The following is a 20,060-nucleotide window of genomic DNA, read 5'->3' on the forward strand; positions in this document are numbered from 1 at the left end:
GTCCGCTCCTTAATTGGATGCGTCGCCGCGTGTATTTGCAAAATTATACGCCCCCTTGCATGCGCAGACCTGGAATTTTATAACCTGCGCGCGCATGTAATAAAATCATGCTGGGTAGCGCGCGCACATGGATGCACTCAAATACTTTTTAAAAATCTAGCCCTGTATTTTTAATTTTATGAGTTGGTATCATATTATTGATTTGCCCACTTAAGGCTTAGGCTTGGTTTTTTTATAATCATTTACCAGCCCTACCTCAGCCTCCCTTATTTATCTGATTATTATGTTTTTTCTTGAAGCACATATTTTTTTATATATATTTTTTCAGTGCACTTAAAATTCAATTAAGAAATGTTTACAAGCACTTCCTTTTAGGGCCTCTTCTTGGCTGTTTCTGTGAAGGAGCATTAGAAGATAAGTGCTTGTAAGCATTTTCTTAATTGAATTTTAAGTGCATACAAAAAATATATTTAAAAAGCACTTCAAGAGAAAACAATATAATCAGATAAGGCAGAGGTAAGGCTGAGAAATAATTATAAAAAAACAAGCATAAGTCATATATTGGCATATCAATAACAATATGATCAATAACTATATTTTTAAAATTATGAGCTGTATTGTGGATAATCATTTAGATAGCAGTTCACTTTGGTTTCTAAATAGTAAGGTAAGGAACTATTGTTTTAGCTTCTCAGAAAGAGTTGTTGGTATTGTTTTATTTTTACCATCTGCCTGAGCTCCCAAGATCCAGAGACCAGATGTTTAACATCTAAAAGGAGTTTGAGAGTGTCTCACTGAGAGCTCCATGGGCCCTTGAAAGGCTTTTGAGAGAATTAATTTCCATTCATTCCTAGGAGAAGGAGAATTTGGACTTCAGAGAAGCTGTGATGAAGGACAGCCACTTTGATGGTCTCCTGCAAGGTACAGAAAGTGTTGCGTGGATAGCCTTCAAGAATGTCGTTTGTAACTTTCTAGGCAATTATAAGGCAGCAGATTATGTCAAACAGGTTGAAAATCTGCTTCAGCCATACAAATTGATGAAGTGCAACATGTCATTGAAGATACATTTTCTTCATTCCCACTTGGACTTCTTCCCAGGCAACCTTGGCGCTGTGAGTGATGAACATGGTGAAAGGTTTCATCAAGACATGATTATAGTGATGTCCACTGTAATATCATCTGAATGTTAAAAAGGAATGAGGAAGGTACCATCAAGGGCTATGATGAGAATGGGTAAGAACTAATTTCAATACATCAGGATGAAGGTATACACTATGGGACTTAAATCCAATTTAGGTGTAACAAATTAAAGAACCCTATTCACCAGATTATGGGAGGAAGCTCTAAAACTACTTCTACAACAACACATTAACATAAAGTCACAGATATAGTGGAAAAAAACAATAGTGTAAATAGACTGGATTGAACAAAGAATTGTAAAAGACAAGTTTTATAAATTTTTCATCTGATTATCAGTAAAGTTAAATTGGAAACAATCAGCTTCCAACTTATTACTGCAGTATACCAAGACTGTGATGTGTAAATAAGGGCCTTGGAAATAATCTCCCCCTCTTCCCCACAGGGGATTCCGGACTCAGGCTTAATGGAGTGAGGAAAATTTGAACCATCAAGCCCCTTAATTATTTTTTTTTTAATTCTTTCTTTTTAGAGTTTTTACTTATAAACATAACAATAGCTTGTACAGAAATTTGTGGAAAATCACAATTATTACAGATATATAAATTGAATATAATTAACATAACAAAAATATACTGGTAAACAGATTTCTGGGAACATTTTGTTTCCTCCACAACCTTTGGTGAAGCAAGTAGATTTTAACAAGCTGAACACAAATATGCATTTATTATGTCTGTATCACGTACCGTTTGCCAGAAAAGTGCGATATACTTTAAGCATTGTTAGGTGTCTAGCGGCATAAGCTATAATGACAATGTTGGCACCAGAAAACAAAATTAAAAATGTTTTGCCACAGATTTTTGTTTGTAATCACTGTCCGCGGATGAGAGTCCAACAATAGTCACCCAGCATGGAGGGGTTCCACTTGCCTTGATACCGTTTCTCCATTTTGGTAATGTCTTGATGAAACGTTTCACCATGTTCGTCACTCACAGCGCCAAGGTTGCCTGGGAAGAAGTCCAAGTGGGAATGAAGAAAATGTATTCTACAATCAATCATTTTCGCAAAGCTGGACTATTGTAACACCATCATGCTTGGTCTCCCCTCATCACACACCAAACCATTACAAATGGTCCAAAATGCCTCCGCCCGTATACTCACCAACACCAGGAGAAGAGAACACATAACACCTATCTTGATGGACCTCCATTGGCTGCCCATCCACTTCAGAATAATCTACAAGGCCATTCTCACCATTTTCAAAAACATCCATCAATTAGCCCCAATCGATCTCCATATCCCCTTCCGATTACACCATTCCACAAGACCGACAAGAGATGCTTACAAAGGATCACTTCAAGTACCTCCAGCCAAGACTACCAGACACATCACGCTTAGAGATCGGGCTTTCTCCACAGCCGGTCCAACATTATGGAACTCCATTCCCCCGGATCTTAGAATGGAACCCAACATCTCAACATTCAAGAAAAGACTCAAAACGTGGCTGTTCACGCAGGCCTTTCCTAACTCCAACTCCATCTAACTCCCTTCATTCAACACGCTCCGCTAGTATTAGCGTTAATATCCACCTCTTACAATGTTATTTATACATATATATAACTATCTGATCTTCATTTCCCTTCTCATTCCAAGTTATTGTTTCCCTTGTTATATGTAACTGCTTTTCTGCACTATTGTTTAAATGGTAAAGTTTATTATAATTGCACCCCTGTTTCTTGTGAACCAGCATGATGGGACCACCGTCTTGAATGTTGGTATATAAAAAAGTTAAATAAATAAATAAATAAACAATGACATGTTGCACTTCATCAATTTGAATGGCTGAAGCAGATTTTCAACCTGTTTGACATAATCTGCTGCCTTATAATTGTGTAGAAAGTTACAAACGACATTCTTGAAGGCTATCCACGCAACATGTTCTGTACCTTGCAGAGGACCATCAAAGTGGCTGTCCTTCATCACAGCTTGGATTTGTGGGCCAACGAAAACACCTTCTTTTATCCTGGCATCACTTATGCGTGGAAACATTTGTTGGAATCTTGCAGCCGAGCTGGGGCTTGCCCAAGCAAGTTCTCGCATGATCAGGCAGAGTTTCTTGGTGTATTTTAAAAAAAGTTAGTCTCTGTTACATGTTACGTTGCTTATGGCCGTCAAAAATATGACATGAATTTTAAAAATCATAAAAACTACTGTCCAGCAAGAAAATATATGTACGCGAGATTGTTTTAAAATTTCACAATTATTGTAACACAAAATTGGCCGTTTCTCAAAAACCTTATGTGATGTACAAATTTCGAAGAAATATCTGTGATCAGCATCAAAAAAATCTATTTGGAACACCAAAAAGCCTGAAGGAAACAAAAACTTTGTTTACTAGTGTTTCATTTCCACTACTAAGCAGAAATACAATAAAAATAAGGGGGGGGAGGAAGATAGGCTAAATTATAGACTCAGGTTTAATGGCTTAACCTAGGCTTCCAGCGTTACTAATTTTTATTATGAAGGCATCGGGGACAAAGTGAGCAGTTTCCGAGTCTCTGAACAATTTTAAAAAATCATCGATATTTTTTAAATCGTCAAAAATCGTTAGAGTGCGCGATTCAATACAGATTCCCCCGATTTATCGTCAAAAATCGTTTAAATCGGGCACGGGAATTATTTGGGGGGAGGGCGGGAAAACCGGCACAACAAAACAACCCCTAAACTCACCCCACACCCTTTAAAAACCAATCCCTTACCCTCCCCCACCCTCCCGAACCCCCCCAAAATGTTAAATTACCTGGTGGTCCAGTGGGGGGGGGTCCCAGCGCGATCTCCCGCTCTCGGGCCATCGGCGCCATTTTGGCTGCCACTAATATAAATGGCGCCGATGGCCCGATATAAAAAAAAAAAAAAAAACACCCGACCCTTTAAAACCGACCCCCTTAGCCTCCCCCACCCTCCCGACCCCCTCCAAAACCTTTTAAAATTACCTGGTGGTCGGGGGGGGGGGGGCGCGGGAGCGATCTCCCGCTCTCGGGCCATCGGCTGCCACTCATAAAGATGGTGCCGATGGCCCTTTGCCCTTACCATGTGACAGGGTATCCGTGCCATTGGCCGGCCCCTGTCACATGGTAGGAGCACTGGATAGCCGGTGCCAGAGATGGCGCCGGCTATCCAGTGCTCCTACCATGTGACAGGGGCCGGCCAATGGCATGGATACCCTGTCACATGGTAAGGGCAAAGGGCCATCGGCACCATTTTTTTTTAACGCAGCTGATGGCCTGGGAACGGGAGATCGCTCCCCGCGGCCCCCCTGGACCACCAGGTATGTGTAAAAAGTTTTGGGGGGGTCGGGAGAGTGGGGGAGGCTTAGGGGGTAATTTTAAAGGGTCGGGTGGTTTTTTTTTATCGGCGCGGGCCTCACTAAAAAAAAATTAGTGATGTGAATTAGAATCGGAACCGATCCCAATTCACATCTGTAACGATCAGATTCCCCCCCCCTCCCCCCCCCCAGCCGAACCCGATCGTTAAAACGATTGGGCACACGATTCACATCCCTATTGTCTGGTCATATGCTTATCAATTTATCATAAACTGGAGCTACTATGTGCAATACCTTAACTCTCATAAATATTCATTTTTTGATATTTTAAAAGCTAAAGGTGTTGGTTACTCTCAAGAACAGTGAGACATGTGGGATGAAACATTTTGTCAAATTATTTTAGATACAAGATTGTGTAGTATAAAGTGAATGATACTAGGTCCTGGAATAAAGTCCTGTTTGAGCTTTAACTTATAAGAAGGGTTTTCACTGGAGTTATTGTACTAGCGCCTACTTCTGATTCACAATATCCATAGTTTGACTGAAGCACACATTTGTTCCAACTCAATGAAAGAATTTAATTTATACCTATCAAATATTTTATTTTGGAGCAGATTTTTGTAAAGCAAGTTCTACAGCAAATCCTACTGTTTAAAAATATTCTGTTTCGTTGCTAACTTCTGTCCGATAAAGTTTAGGTTCAGGTAGAACCCGCCAAGGGAACATAACACGTCATTCTTTCTAAAGTATGGGTTCACATTCCCTCGCTCCACAGGATATAGGGTCTCTAAAGACTTGATTGTAGGAAATGTTCTGGATCTAAGAAAATTGTATGCCGGTACAATTGTCTCATTTTCCAAATTGGAATTTTAGTGGCAAACTTTTGAAAATGCTGCTTTGATTTTCTTAAATGATTATTAATGTAGCAATTGCTATGGTTTTTATTCAGCGCAGCTTTAGAAACATTCTTAATCAAATATGCACGATCATTTTCCTTGTAAAGAGCTTGCATCAACATACAGCCATAGGTGTTTGCATGGAATTTTGTGATCCATGTACTTGCTGTCTCAATACTTGACCACAGTACTTTTCTTTCCAGTCATGCACATTGTCAGCTTTGCCGTGCTTTTAGATGCAAAACAAATTGTTTGTTCTGTCAACTATGTATTACAGAAGATGTTAAAATTGAGAATGTTATTGGAAACAAAGATGGAATTACTGTCACTTGGGATTCCAATACCAATGTGAGCTGTGGTTACATAGTCCAGTGGCGGCCCTCGTTTGGATCGCAGTTCTCTGACTTGCAGTGGGAAACATTTTCCTCCGAAAAATCCAGTGCTTTGCTGACCTCTGGTAAGATTAAGAAACTATATATTTTTTTTATGTAGTTTATGAATCATTTTTGATTATTAATAGAAAATGTTAATTTTTATCTATAGCAGTTTTTAAAAATTAGAATTAGACTGTATATAAACAGAATCAAGATCCTCTGCCCCCTCCCCCTGTTTTCTGTTGCAGCTTATGACGATTGCTAGATACCATTGAAACACTCTTCTTTACAGAGAAATAGCTTTTAATTTGGGCAATAAAGATGGTATTAAACCAGTTTTCAGAACTGTTGCTCTTTTAACATTTGTTTTCAAAAACTTTGCATACATTCTTTGAACTAGTAACTACCATCAAAGATGTAAGTTTCTCCTTTAACTGTAGTTTTGTGCATGAATTGTTCACCAGTGTGGGTGGTGCACTGTTGATGCGTTACCAAAGAAATTAAGACTGACCATGCTCTGCGATAAATCCCCTTTTCTCTTCCCCTCCACTTGATGTTTTATGTCTCTTTCCCCCCCCCCTATTCTTTAACCTGAATCCCCCACTCCCTCCTCTTCCACCCACATCTTGTGTTGATATTCTTTCTCCCATTTCACTGCTTTCCCAGCAGCACCCCTCCCCTCTCTACCACCCTCTGCTCAACAGCACATTTTTCTCTTGCAACCACCTGTTCAACAACAGAAGCTTCCTTAACCCCCTTTCCTCCACAATCTCTTGACCAGCAACAGTAATCCCCTCTCTCAGCTTTCTCTGCTTTTCAGACCACAATGCTGTAGATCATTGTGCTGTGGCAGTAGCTGCAGAAACCTGAAATAAAATCAACATGGAGCTTATAAATCAGCCCCAAGCTTTCTCTCCTAGAAGCTTATTCATTGCAGATGACCTGAAAACTGACTGGCTGGGAGTCCCCAAGAACAGGTTTGGGAACCACTATCCTAGGTGATCCTTCAGCCTTGAATTCCCCTCTTCCCCCAAAATTAACTTTCTGATCTGTAGGTCCCCCTGAGATTTTGATAATTAAACTGTACAATCATATGTCCTTGCCGTCACCCTTCCCAGAACAGAACATGAGAAAATGCCATACTGGGTCAGACCCAAGGGTCCATCAATCCCAGCATCCTGTTTCTAACAGTGGCCAATCCAGGCCATAAGAACCTGGCAAGTATCCAAAAACTAAGTCTATTCCATGTTACCATTGCTAATGGCAGTGGCTATTCTCTTAGGGGCGGATTTTCAGCGCCCTGCTCGCCTAAATCCGCCCAAAACCGGGCGGATTTAGGCGAGCAGGGCCCTGCGCGCCGGTAAGCCTATTTTACATAGGCCTACCGGCACGCGCAGACCCCGGGACTCGCGTACGTCCCGGGGTTTTCGGAGGGGGGCGTGTCGGGGGGCGGGTCCGGTCGACGCGGCGTTTCGGGGGCGTGTCGGCCGCGTTTTGGGGGCGGGTACGGGGCGTGGCTACGGCCCGGGGGCGTGGCCGCGCCCTCCGTACCCGCCCCCAGGTTGCGGCCCGGCGCGCAGCAGGCCCGCTGGCGCGCGGGGATTTACGTCTCCCTCCGGGAGGCGTAAATCCCCCGACAAAGGTAAGGGGGGGGTGTAGACAGGGCCGGGTGGGTGGGTTAGGTAGGGGAAGGGAGGGTAAGGTGAGGGGAGGGCAAAGGAAAGTTCCCTCCGAGGCCGCTCCGATTTCGGAGCGGCCTTGGAGGGAACGGGGGGAGGCAGCACGGCTCGGCGCGCGCAGGCTATACAAAATCGATAGCCTTGCGCGCGCCGATCCAGGATTTTAGTGGATACGCGCGGCTCCGCGCGTATCTACTAAAATCCAGCGTACTTTTGCTTGAGTCTGATGCGCAAGCAAAAGTAGGCTGTTCGCGCGCCTCTTAAAATCTACCCCTAAGTGAACTTAATAGCAGGTAATGGACTTCTCCTCCAAGAACTTATCCAATCCTTTTTTAAACACGAAGCCCTGATAGTAAGGTTACAAGAAATTGCACTAAAAGACAGAACGCTCGCTTGGATCAGATCATATTTGTCCAATAGATCCTTCAAAGTACAACTAGGCCAAACAGAGTCAGAGACGATGAACATACGGACAGGGGTTCTGCAGGGCTCTTCTTTAATGTTTATATGGCTCCGTTGTGTCGATTCTTAGCAGGCCTTGGCCTGGTTCATTATTTATTTGCGGACGACATCCAAATTTTATTACATATAAACGATTTCTTACAATCAACTTTAAAATTATGGGAAATATATTTCACATCGATAAAACAATTACTCTCCCACATGTCTTTATCATTAAATAACTCAAAAACTGAAATATTATATTTGAACAATAAAGTAACAGAGAAGATAGAACTAGAAATAAAGTCACTCCTTCCATCCTACAAAATTAAAAACGAAGCAAGAGATTTAGGTCCTATTCTTGATGCACAGTTAAATATGAAAGCGTCAATAAAAGCCATAAATAAAGACTGTTTCTATAAACTGCAAGTATTGAAAAAATTAAGACCTTTTTTACACACAGGAGACTTTTGTACAGTATTAGAGGCACTTATTTTACCCAAATTAGACTACTGTAACGCCCTTCTGTTGGGAGTACCAAACGCTACTCTACGCCCAATGCAGTTATTACAAAACACAGCAACGCGTTTATTAACCAACAAAATAAAATATAATCACATTTCACCAGTATTGAGAGAGTTACATTGGCTACAAATTCAAGCAAGAATTCAATACAAATGCCTTTTATTAATACACAAAACAGTATACGGAGATAATATCGAATGGCTAAACGCATCTCTTCGCATTCATACCCCATTTCGCAACTTAAGATCTTTGGGGAAGGCATTGTTGACAATACCGTCCCCTAGGGATGTGAATCGTTTTTCAACGATTAAAATTATCGTCCGATAATGTTTATATCGTCTTAAATCGTTATAGAACACGATACAATAGAAATTCTAACGATTTATCGTTAAAAATCGTTAAATCGTGTTAGTGCGCACTAACTCCCCGTTAGTGCGCACTAACTCGATTTAGTGCGCACTAACTGAAAATGATACAAATAAACACTTTCCAGGTCACTGAAGGTCAGTTAGGAATGAATATGTGTTCCTATTGGCTGGCTGCCCTCTTATCTATTGATGTTACCAAGGTTACCACTGAGGTGATGGTTGGGGGGATGGGAAATGGAACTGGAAACTAACGAACACCAACAGAAAATGAAACAAAGTGTTCACACTTCCCAGGTCAGTAAAGGTCACTTAGGAATGAATATGTATGTATGTATTCCTATTGGCTGGCTGTGCTCTTATCTATTGATGTTACCAATATGGTTGGGGGGATGTGAAATGGAAACAGTTGGAAGCTTGACAAAAAAAGTAATGTAATGATCAGCACTCACGTGACTAGAACTTGTTTGTTTATTATTTTTGTTAGCAGGCACCTGAAATGCTAGTGCATGTTGAATTTGCCAATCACTGTGCATTTTAGAAAGGTGGTCCTGGCTGGAACTGTACACAGTTCAAATATATGTAATTGATTGTTGGTAAGTGTATTTTTTAAGTAGCCACACTGGCACCAGTATGTTTACTTTTCTTCCTACTTAACTCACTAGCTCAGCTTTGTAAGAAGGGCTTCTCTGCTTGTGTGTTGTTTTTGTTTGGTGTGAGGAGAGCAGAAACATCAGATCTTTATTCAATCTACTACAGTCATCTCTTACAGTGCCCTATCCCTATTAATACCAGGAGTGTTGTGATCTTCCTGCACACAGTGCCCTAACCCTGATACCAGTCTGAGACAGCTCCCTCCCTGCATTACTAGTGAGAGGCTGGCTTCACAGACAGGGGGGAGCTGCCTGACCCTCACTCCTGACTTCCCCCATGTCCCAGCTAGTGAATGGTGTGTGGGTGAGGGGGGGGGGGGGAGGATGGTGAAGTCTGAGACAGCTCCCTCCCTGCATTACTAGTGAGAGGCTGGCTTCACAGACAGGGGGAGCTGCCTGACCCTCACTCCTGACTTCCCCCATGTCCCAGCTAGTGAATGGTGTGTGGGTGAGGGGGGGGGGGAGGATGGTGAAGTCTGTGACAGCTCCCTCCCTGCATTACTAGTGAGAGGCTGGCTTCACAGACAGGGGGGAGCTGCCTGACCCTCACTCCTGACTTCCCCCATGTCCCAGCTAGTGAATGGTGTGTGGGTGAGGGGGGGGGGGGGAGGATGGTGAAGTCTGAGACAGCTCCCTCCCTGCATTACTAGTGAGAGGCTGGCTTCACAGACAGGGGGGAGCTGCCTGACCCTCACTCCTGACTTCCCCCATGTCCCAGCTAGTGAATGGTGTGTGGGTGAGGGGGGGGGGGGGAGGATGGTGAAGTCTGAGACAGCTCCCTCCCTGCATTACTAGTGAGAGGCTGGCTTTGCAGACAGGGGGGAGCTGCCTGACCCTCACTCCTGACTTCCCCCATGTCCCAGCTAGTGAATGGTGTGTGGGTGAGGGGGGGGGGGGGGAGGATGGTGAAGTCTGAGACAGCTCCCTCCCTGCATTACTAGTGAGAGGCTGGCTTCACAGACAGGGGGGAGCTGCCTGACCCTCACTCCTGACTTCCCCCATGTCCCAGCTAGTGAATGGTGTGTGGGTGGGGGGGGGGAGGAGGATGGTGAAGTCTGAGACAGCTCCCTCCCTGCATTACTAGTGAGAGGCTGGCTTCACAGACAGGGGGGAGCTGCCTGACCCTCACTCCTGACTTCCCCCATGTCCCAGCTAGTGAATGGTGTGTGGGTGAGGGGGGGGGGGGTGGATGGTGAAGTCTGAGACAGCTCCCTCCCTGCATTACTAGTGAGAGGCTGGCTTCACAGACAGGGGGGAGCTGCCTGACCCTCACTCCTCCGGGGTATTGTGATCTTCCTGCACACAGTGCCCTATCCCTGATACCAGGGGTGTTGTGATCTTCCTGCATGCAGTGCCCTGTCCCTATTAATACCAGGAGTGTTGTGATCTTCCTGCATGCAGTGCCCTATCCCTATTAATACCAGGAGTGTTGTGATCTTCCTGCATGCAGTGCCCTATCCCTGATACCGGGATGTGTGCAAGAAGATCACAACACCCCCGGTATCAGGAATAGGGCACTGTGTGCAGGAAGATCACAACACCCCCAGTATCAGGAATAGGGCACTGTGTGCAGGAAGATCACAACACCCCTGGTATTAGGGATAGGGCACTGTGTGCAGGAAGATCACAACACTCCTGGTATTAATAGGGATAGGGCACTGTGTGCAGGAAGATCACAATACCCCTGGTATCAGGGTTAGGGCACAAGTTCTAGTCACATTGACTGATCACATTACTTGTTTTGTCAAGCTACCAACTGTTTCCATTTCCCATCCCCCATATACTGTCAGTAGGAAACTTGGTAACATGAATAAATAAGAGGGCAGCCAATAGGAATACATATTCATTCCTAAACTGACCTTAACTGACCTGAAAAGTGTCAAATTGTATCATTTTCAGTTAGTGCGCACTAACTCGAGTTAGTGCGCACTAATCGGAAAAAACGATTTTTAACGATTTTTTAACTAAAAAATCGTGCCTAAGACGATTTTCTTGCCCTGCCACACGATTTCTATCGTTAAGACGATATGGAAAACGATTCACATCCCTACCGTCCCCTAAAAGAGCACATTTAAGCTCCGTCAGAGAGAGGACACTGTCCCTGGCTGGCCCGAAAATCTGGAATGCCCTTCCTTTAGACATCAGAACAGAAGTGAGCATCCAGAAGTTTAAAAAATTAATAAAGACCTGGTTGTTTGAACAGTCGTTTAATGATATAAGTGGAGCCTCAAATTGATTATTGCATAATTTGCAAAGGCCCACATTCATGAGTTTAGATTTTAGTTTCTAGTTATATATTGAGGAGTAATTATACCGGGACCAGGACAAATGATAGAGAGGAAGGTGGAGATGGTAAGAATGAATATTGATAAGGACCCATTTGAAAAACTAAGTTAAATGGTGATAAAGATTTAATATTAGTTGTTTTATTTAATTATTTTAGTTGTATTTTATTTTACTATTTTATAGTATAAAATGTTTTATGATTAGATTTTATGATGAGTTAATTGAATTGAATTTGGTTTTTTAGTGAATTGTTGTTTAGTGAACTGTTATGAAATTGTGTATTGTTAACTGACTTGATATCTTTTGAGGAAGGTTGGTATACAAAAATCTATAAATAAATAAATAAACACAGCTATACTAACTGCACTAACCACATCCTCTGGCTACAAATTCCAGAGTTTAATTGTGCGTTGAGTAAAAAAGAACTTTCTCCAATTAGTTTTAAATGTGCCCCATGCTAACTTCATGGAGTGCCCCCTAGTCTTTCTATTATCCGAAAGAGTAAATAACTGATTCACATCTACCCATTCTAGACCTCTCATGATTTTAAACATCTCTATCATATCCCCCCTCAGCCGTCTCTTCTCCAAGCTGAAAAGTCCTAACCTCTTTAGTCTTTCCTCATAGGGGAGCTGTTCCATTCCCCTTATCAATTTGGTAGCCCTTCTCTGTACCTTCTTCATTGCAATTATATCTTTTTTGAGATGTGGCGACCAGAATTGTACATAGTATTCAAGGTGCGGTCTCACCATGGGAGCGATACAGAGGCATTATGATATTTTCCGTTTTTTATTCCGTATTATACAGTCCTGTAAAATTACATAAATCCTATATAATACTTTTATTATAATAAACTTTATTCTAGATATAGATATAATCTGTTTCAGAAGCCATGTTGCAGTGCCTGATGAACGTGTCATCTGTGTTTTCTGGGGGTAGACTACAAAAAGGAAAAGAAATGCCTACATTTATCAATTAAATGAAATTCATACTAATTTGATTTAGGGTAATCTCTAAATGGCTGGCTTGGCTGAACTGGGATACTCAATATAGAAAATGTTTTTTAAATTATGTTGTCATTTCAGTAACGGTGAACAAAATCCCTCTATTACCAGGCACTTTGTAAAGTCACACAAACTCATGCAAAAAAAGTCATTCAGAACCTATATAGCACACCTGTTATAGCAAAACAACACTAACTCCCAGATCTTAAACAACCTGGGGCAGTGGGGGATTGTGGCTGGAAGCAGATATTTGGCTTAAACATCCTTACCATCTGTGGATCAGATCAGGTTTTCCAGCTTGCCAGTATGCTCTGTGGAAGGGCCTTCTCTCTCTCCATACATTTCAGATGGCTGCAGCACACAGCCAAAGAGCGAGCTTTTCCTGGGAGACCTTTTGCATGATATTGCAGGTGTTTGTAAGTATTCACCTCTTTCAGCTGTGTTGTTCTGCCTCAGTGTTTGGTGATGGGGAGAAAAAGAGAAAAGGAACCATACAGGCTCTCCCATCTAGGTCCAAGGGACTTAGCCAACCATTGAAACTTGTACAGGCCCAATTTAGGCATAGGCAACATAATCAATTGCCCAGGGCACCAAATTTTAAAGGTGCCAACTTAAGTACCCAGGCCAAAAAGGCTGTGCTGAGGAGGAGCCTGCTCTACCAATCCACTTCGAAGGTGTGCTGTTCTGGCATTTTGGGAGGTGATGGGAGTGAGAAGGGAGTTCCCTCAGTTTTCATCGCTAAGGTCTCCCACTTTCCAGCCATGCCTGTGGACACAAAACTCTTAAATCTGGCCCTGAGCTTATACGCTGAATTCCAATATAGGTACTTTGTTAGGATTTTCTCAGCTTGGCATTAAACATGCCACTTTAGAAGGGACTGTTATCTCTCTCAGCTCTGATGTATGTACTCCCAAACCCCACCCTTTACCCCAGCTGCTGAGTTTCTCTTTTAGCCACAGGCAAATAGGTCTATGGTTATTGGGCAATAAAGAAAATGTAAGTCAGGACGTGTTCAAAATCAACATATTACAAATGACTCTATGCTGTGGCACAAAATATAGAGACTGTGTTCAGAATCGGAAAAGACCCAGCACCCTAAGCAAGTCAGAAAAGGACATTTTACTGCTTTACCTCTGATGGAAGACCTAATGGAAACCCAAAGCTGATACTGAAATGTTGGCAAAGCAGCAGTTTACTTTCATCTATTTGGCTTGCTGATTCTTTTGTGTGTTAGGCCCCAGAGATGCACATCAAACTATAGGAACTCTTGAGCTGAATTCATCTAATTCAGCTGTTCGTACATGAAATATGCCTCAAGTAAACTTGTGTGGAGTATCTAAACCCATTAAAATAAACTCAAAATATGTTGACAAACTGAATGATGTTCAAATGTACACACAAGGAGCCTCTGTTAATAGATTGTTTTATTGTAGTATTGTAATTCTTTTAGCTTGCAGGCAGTAGTATGTTTAGAAAAGTTTTCACTTAAAAATAGATTGGACTGTTTTTACTGTGAAGACACAATTTTTCACAGAAATCTACTGGAGGAATACATGAGTGGGGCTTAAGTTCTGGCAAACTCCAAACAAGAGATGAATCAAAATGGTTCACTACAGGCATTTAATATGTCCTGCAAATACAGACACATGCTGGTTTTGTAGAACAGAAATGGAGACAGTCTCCCATTTCATCAGTGAATATGATTTACTCATGTTCTAGAAATCGTGGGTGTAGAAAGAAAATGATTAGGTGGCATAGCTTATCAGTGGAAATTTTATAAATATATCAACTTTATACCAGAGAGAAAAGTAGGACCATACAATCTCGCTAGTATAACAGAGTATGCAAAACTTATCACATGGATTCTCCTTAAAACATATAAACATAAAACATATCTATAGGGGCCTTCATTTTCAGTTTTTATTTTATTTTTTTTCCAGGACTTTATCAGTGTTTATTACAAAAAATATTTACTTGGAACAATAAGTCATTTTTTTCACTGATTTCTCATTTTTTTTTGTTGTAATAAAGGAAAATTAGTTTCTTACCTGATAATTTTCGTTCCTGTAGTACCAAGGATCAGTCCAGGACACCTGGGTTGTGACTCCGCACCAGTAGATGGAGACAGACTAAAACTTGTGGGCGGAGCCATATATGCCCCTGTGCCAGTCACAGCCCCTCAGTCATACGTAATGTCAAAGTAGAACACAACCAGAGAACTAAAACTAGCTAGAAACCGCTAATAGAACGGGGAAAGAAACACCCCTCCTGGAAACAGACTCTCCAACCGAGAGAGCTAAACCAGCGGAACAGATTAATGCAGAACAAAGAGCGGACTCTCCATTACTGCAGCTCAGCACTTCGGGCGGGATCCTGGACTGATCCTTGGTACTACAGGAACGAAAATTATCAGGTAAGAAACTAATTTTCCTTTCCCTGTACGTACCAGGATCAGTCCAGGACACCTGGGATGTACCAGAGCAAACCTACTGAGGGTGGGAAGCAGAGAGTCCCGCTCGGAGTACCCTCTCTCCAAAAACCCCCGGAATCGGTAGCCCGGACATCCAACCGGTAATGCCTGATGAAGGTATGCAACGACTTCCAGGTAGCCGCCCTGCAAATCTCGTGAGGCGACACCTGAGAAGATTCCGCCCAAGACGCCACTTGAGATCGAGGCGAGTGAGCCCGCAGCCCCACAGGAAGCGGTTTTCCCTGCACCAAGGACGCCGAACCAATGGCCTCCTTGAGCCAACGGGCGATCGTCGTGCGTGACGCTGCGGCTCCTTTCTCTGGACCAGAGAACAGAACCAACCGATGATCCGTAACCCGAAGACTGATTAGTAACCTCCAGGTATCGAAGAAGGGCTACGTCCAGCTTCCGTAATTCCCTCGCTTCTGGAACAGAGGACTCCCCGCCCGCAAAAACGGGCAGCTCCACCGATCGATTCATGTGAAAAGACGACCAATTTCAGTAGAACGGAAGGAACCGTCCGCAAAGACACTCCGGAACCGGAAAAAACGCAGAAAAGTTCCCAATAGGACAGGGCCTGAAACACGGAAACCCGCCGTGCCGAGGCAATCGGCACCAAGAACGCCGTTTCTAAAGAGAGATCCTTAAGAGTTGCGCGTTTCAAGGGCTCAAACGGCGCTGCGCATAGAGCGGAACGAACCCAATTGAGGTTCCAGGACGGACAAGGGAGACGTAATGGAGGGCGAAGGTGCTTAGCACCCCAAATGAAACGAGAAACATCCGGGTGAAGAGCCAGGGACGTACCACGGACCTTACCTCGCAAGCAACCAAGCGCCGCCCCTTGGACCCGTAGAGAACTGCACGCCAGACCATTGGCCAGACCTGCCTGGAGGAACGCCAGAATGCCGGAAACTGAAAGCAAAGTGGGGTCCACCCCACGCTGCCCGCACCAGTCCTCAAAGACCACCCAGACACGGACATAAGCCAGAGACGTCGACTGCTTCTTGGAACGCAGCAGCATGGCTACCACCGCATCCGAGTAACCTTTTCTCTTCAGCCGATTCCTTTCAAAAGTCATGCCGCGAGACCGAAGTGATCCGCATCCTCCAAACAGACGGGGCCCCGGCCGGCGCGGCCACTCCGGTGCTAACAAGATCACGTTGGCCGGCGCGGCCACTCCGGTGCTAACAAGATCACGTTGGCCGGGTGCAACTCCATGCGCTGTAGAATCTTGGCGACCATCAGCCACGGGGGAAACCCGTAGAACAGCACATCCGTCGGCCAGGGAAGCACCAACGCATCGACGCCTTCCGCCCCCCGTTCTCGCCGTCGACAGTAAAACCGCGGGGCCTTCGCTTTGTGCCACGTGGCCACCAGATCCATGTGGGGCACACCCCACATTTCGCAAATGAGAAGAAACGCCTCGTCCCCCAGCTGCCACTCACCGGGATCCAGGCGATGCGGCTGAGAAAATCCGCCTGAACGTTGTCGATTCCCGCAACGTGAGATGCTGCTACGTTGCTGAGATGTAGCTCCGACCAGGCCATCAAGCGCTGAGCCTCCTCCTCCACCTGGGGGCTCCTGGTCCCGCCCTGGCGGTAGATGTATGCCACGGTGGTCGCATTGTCCGATAGCACGCGGACTGCCTTTCCCCGCAGCAACGGTAGGAAGGCTTGCAGGGCCAGATGGACCGCTCTGGTCTCTAGGCGATTGACAGACCACTGGGCTTGCGACACTGTCCATAGGCCTTGGACCGAGCTCCCCAGGCGAACCGCTCCCCAACCGGAGAGGCTGGCATCCGTGGTCCCCACTGTCCAATTGGGCACCAGAAGAGACACTCCAGAGGACAGATGACTGGGATCCAACCACCAGAGCAAGCTGGACCTCGCATGGCCCGCTCGAAGAAGCGGTAGATGGAATTCCTCCGAGACCGGCTTCCAGCGGGATAGTAAGGATTGCCGGAGGCGCCTCGCTGACCCTGGCGAGATCCTAGCTCTGGCGGCCGTCCGGAGTGAATATGATTTACTCATGTTCTAGAAATCGTGGGTGTAGAAAGAAAATGATTAGGTGGCATAGCTTATCAGTGGAAATTTTATAAATATATCAACTTTATACCAGAGAGAAAAGTAGGACCATACAATCTCGCTAGTATAACAGAGTATGCAAAACTTATCACATGGATTCTCCTTAAAACATATAAACATAAAACATATCTATAGGGGCCTTCATTTTCAGTTTTTATTTTATTTTTTTTCCAGGACTTTATCAGTGTTTATTACAAAAAATATTTACTTGGAACAATAAGTCATTTTTTTCACTGATTTCTCATTTTTTTTTGTTGTAATAAATACTGAATTTCTAGGGCAAAATAAAATAACTGAAAAAGAAGGCCCCCTAAGTTTATAAAACTCAATGCCAAAAAAATCAAACAAAAAGCATGTGAAGGAGTATGCTCATATTGTTAGGCTACTGTGTTGCAGGTTAGCCATGCTTTCATTATTCCCCCCTCCATCCTTGCTGTAAATACATTTTTTAAAGAAAATTTTAAACGCTATAAAAAATCATGTCCATCTGTATTATCAGAAGATCATGGTGACTACTTCCACTCTTGAGAAAACCCGACACGAGCCGTATTTAAAAAATATTATTTTCTTCATCAGGGGAATGCTTATTTTAATCCGTGTACCACCGCTGTAGAAAAGAACAGCCACAAAACAATTTGCACCAAGCATTGCGAACTCTGGCTCAGGCACACAATTTTATCAAACCAGCCAATAAAGGCAGCAAGATTATGATTCAGGACACAAAAAAGTATGTAGATTCCATGCTGGGACATTTGAGGGATGAAAAATATTACAGCATGTTAACAGCCACAGGTTGTCTTTATTGAAAACTGTCTCATTTTTAACATCCAAGAAACAGTTTCCTATCTGCAAAGCATCCTAAAATTCCAGTCACTTATTCAGTACCTAAGGTTCACAGATTTCTGGACAATCCACATATTAGGCCAATTGTTTTGGCCATTGGGTCATTGATGGAACCCTTGGCTATCTTTATTGATCATTTTTTGAAACCTGAGGTTACTTCGCAAAGTCTTTTATACAAGACACACCTCATTTCTTGAGAAATCTTCAGTCACCACAGGTTCACTCTGGGGAGGTGATATTGGTCACAATATATATTAATTCTTTATGTACAAACATCCATCAGCAAGAGGCTCTTAACAGCATCACCTCAGTGCTAGCACATAGATCAGAGACTCTGAGAATACCTAATACCTTCATCATTGACATTATCAAACTGGTACTTTTCAACAATTATTTTGCTTTTGGTCACCTAGTTGTCCATAAAAAACATGGTCTGGCAATTGGCTGTTTGGCAGCCCTGAGTTTAGCTATATATATATATATTTTTTTCATTGGAAACAATATATGGCAGAATGGTACCACTATATTGCCTATATATTCATGTTATGGTTACAAACTCAACAACAATTAGAGTTCTTTCACCAATGGATTAATCATTTAGACAGCAACCTACAATTTTCTGTAAGCTATGACCAGTAGCAGATTAATTTCTTAGATGTGAAAGTACAATATAACTTGGGGTCTTTTTACACCACAGTACATTCGAAACGTACAGACCGGAATACATATCTGAAATTTAATAGTCATCATCCTAGGTCATTAAAAGCGAGTTTACCAGTTAGTACTTTAGAATTCGATGCATATATACTAGCAAGGAAGAATGTGCAAACTCACTGAGAAATTCAAAGCGACGGGATAGCCATCTTCCATTTTGAAGAGGGCTTACAAAAGAGCACTATTTTTGGATAGAGAGTCATTATTTATATATGCATCCTAACTGCCATTGGTTTGTGCTTTGAAATATACAGACGAAAGTCATGGATGTGGTGACATCCATTAGAAAACACAGGCATGTTCTTACCATGCATGAAATATTCAAAGATCCTCCTATGATTGCATTTTCCAGAGAACAGAATATGAGAGAGAAGTTAGTGCATGTAATGTTTACAGAGCTTCCATCACAGAGTACTCAAACTTGGATGCGTATAACGTGTCAAAGATGTGATTTTTTTGCAACTCTTCTATTATTGGTATCACTCATACTGTGATTAAACAAACAGCTGTGACAGATTGTTAAACTTCTTTGGTTATATAAGCTCTACTGTGTCTTTGTCCTAAGATAAACATAGGATGCACCAAAAGGTCCATTACGATATAATTCTAATTAGTAGAACACAAAAGTAGAGTACACACGAAAGAATTGAATGCTTTTATTGTACAAATGCAACATTGCTATGAGTCACATTTTCCAGGATTATAGATGGCTGATGATTGAATCTGTACCCCTCATCAGAGAGGTGACAACCGAGAAACTGCTTTAAGTCTGAGAAAGCAATTTTTGGATTTTTTCACTCAACACTGTAGCTCCTCATGAGTTAAATGAGGAAATCGAATGGCACTCTCTATCATGAACATTATACATGTGATAGATCCCTGAGCATCTCTCCTGGTGACTGCAGATGAGGTTTAAAAATTCTTCCAGTTCCGGATGGGTGCTTAATACTTCCTTGAAATTTAGAAGACCATGGCACAAATTGTTTTGTAGCCATTCTTTTTCTATAGCAGTGGTACAGTTGGATTAAAATGAGCATTCCCCTGAAGAAGAAAATATTTTTAAAATGTGTCCATTGTCTGATTTCTTAAGAGTGGAAATAGTCATCGCAGTTTTCTAAGTATAGAGATAAGTTCTTTAATGGCCATGATTTGTTATAGCATTTACATTTTTCTTTTAAAAGTATATTTATAGAATAGATGGAAGGGGGGACAATGATGAAAGCATGACTAACCTGAAAATTGAGCAATGTGATAGCCTAACAAT

General features: G+C 42.9%; 1 protein-coding gene across 5 annotated transcripts in view; it reads left to right on the forward strand.

The window, feature by feature from the left end:
- Positions 1 to 20,060, forward strand: part of LIFR (LIF receptor subunit alpha) — a 358,981-nt gene that overhangs the window by 296,629 nt on the left and 42,292 nt on the right. For all 5 annotated transcript variants that reach the window (XM_029578437.1, XM_029578428.1, XM_029578458.1 and 2 more), the window contains exon 14: positions 5,636 to 5,815. In XM_029578437.1, coding sequence (XP_029434297.1) covers positions 5,636 to 5,815 — 180 coding nt within the window. The remainder of the gene's footprint in view (positions 1 to 5,635; positions 5,816 to 20,060) is intronic.

Source organism: Rhinatrema bivittatum, chromosome 1, assembly GCF_901001135.1.
Source record: "Rhinatrema bivittatum chromosome 1, aRhiBiv1.1, whole genome shotgun sequence".
Taxonomy (NCBI): Eukaryota; Metazoa; Chordata; class Amphibia; order Gymnophiona; family Rhinatrematidae; genus Rhinatrema; species Rhinatrema bivittatum.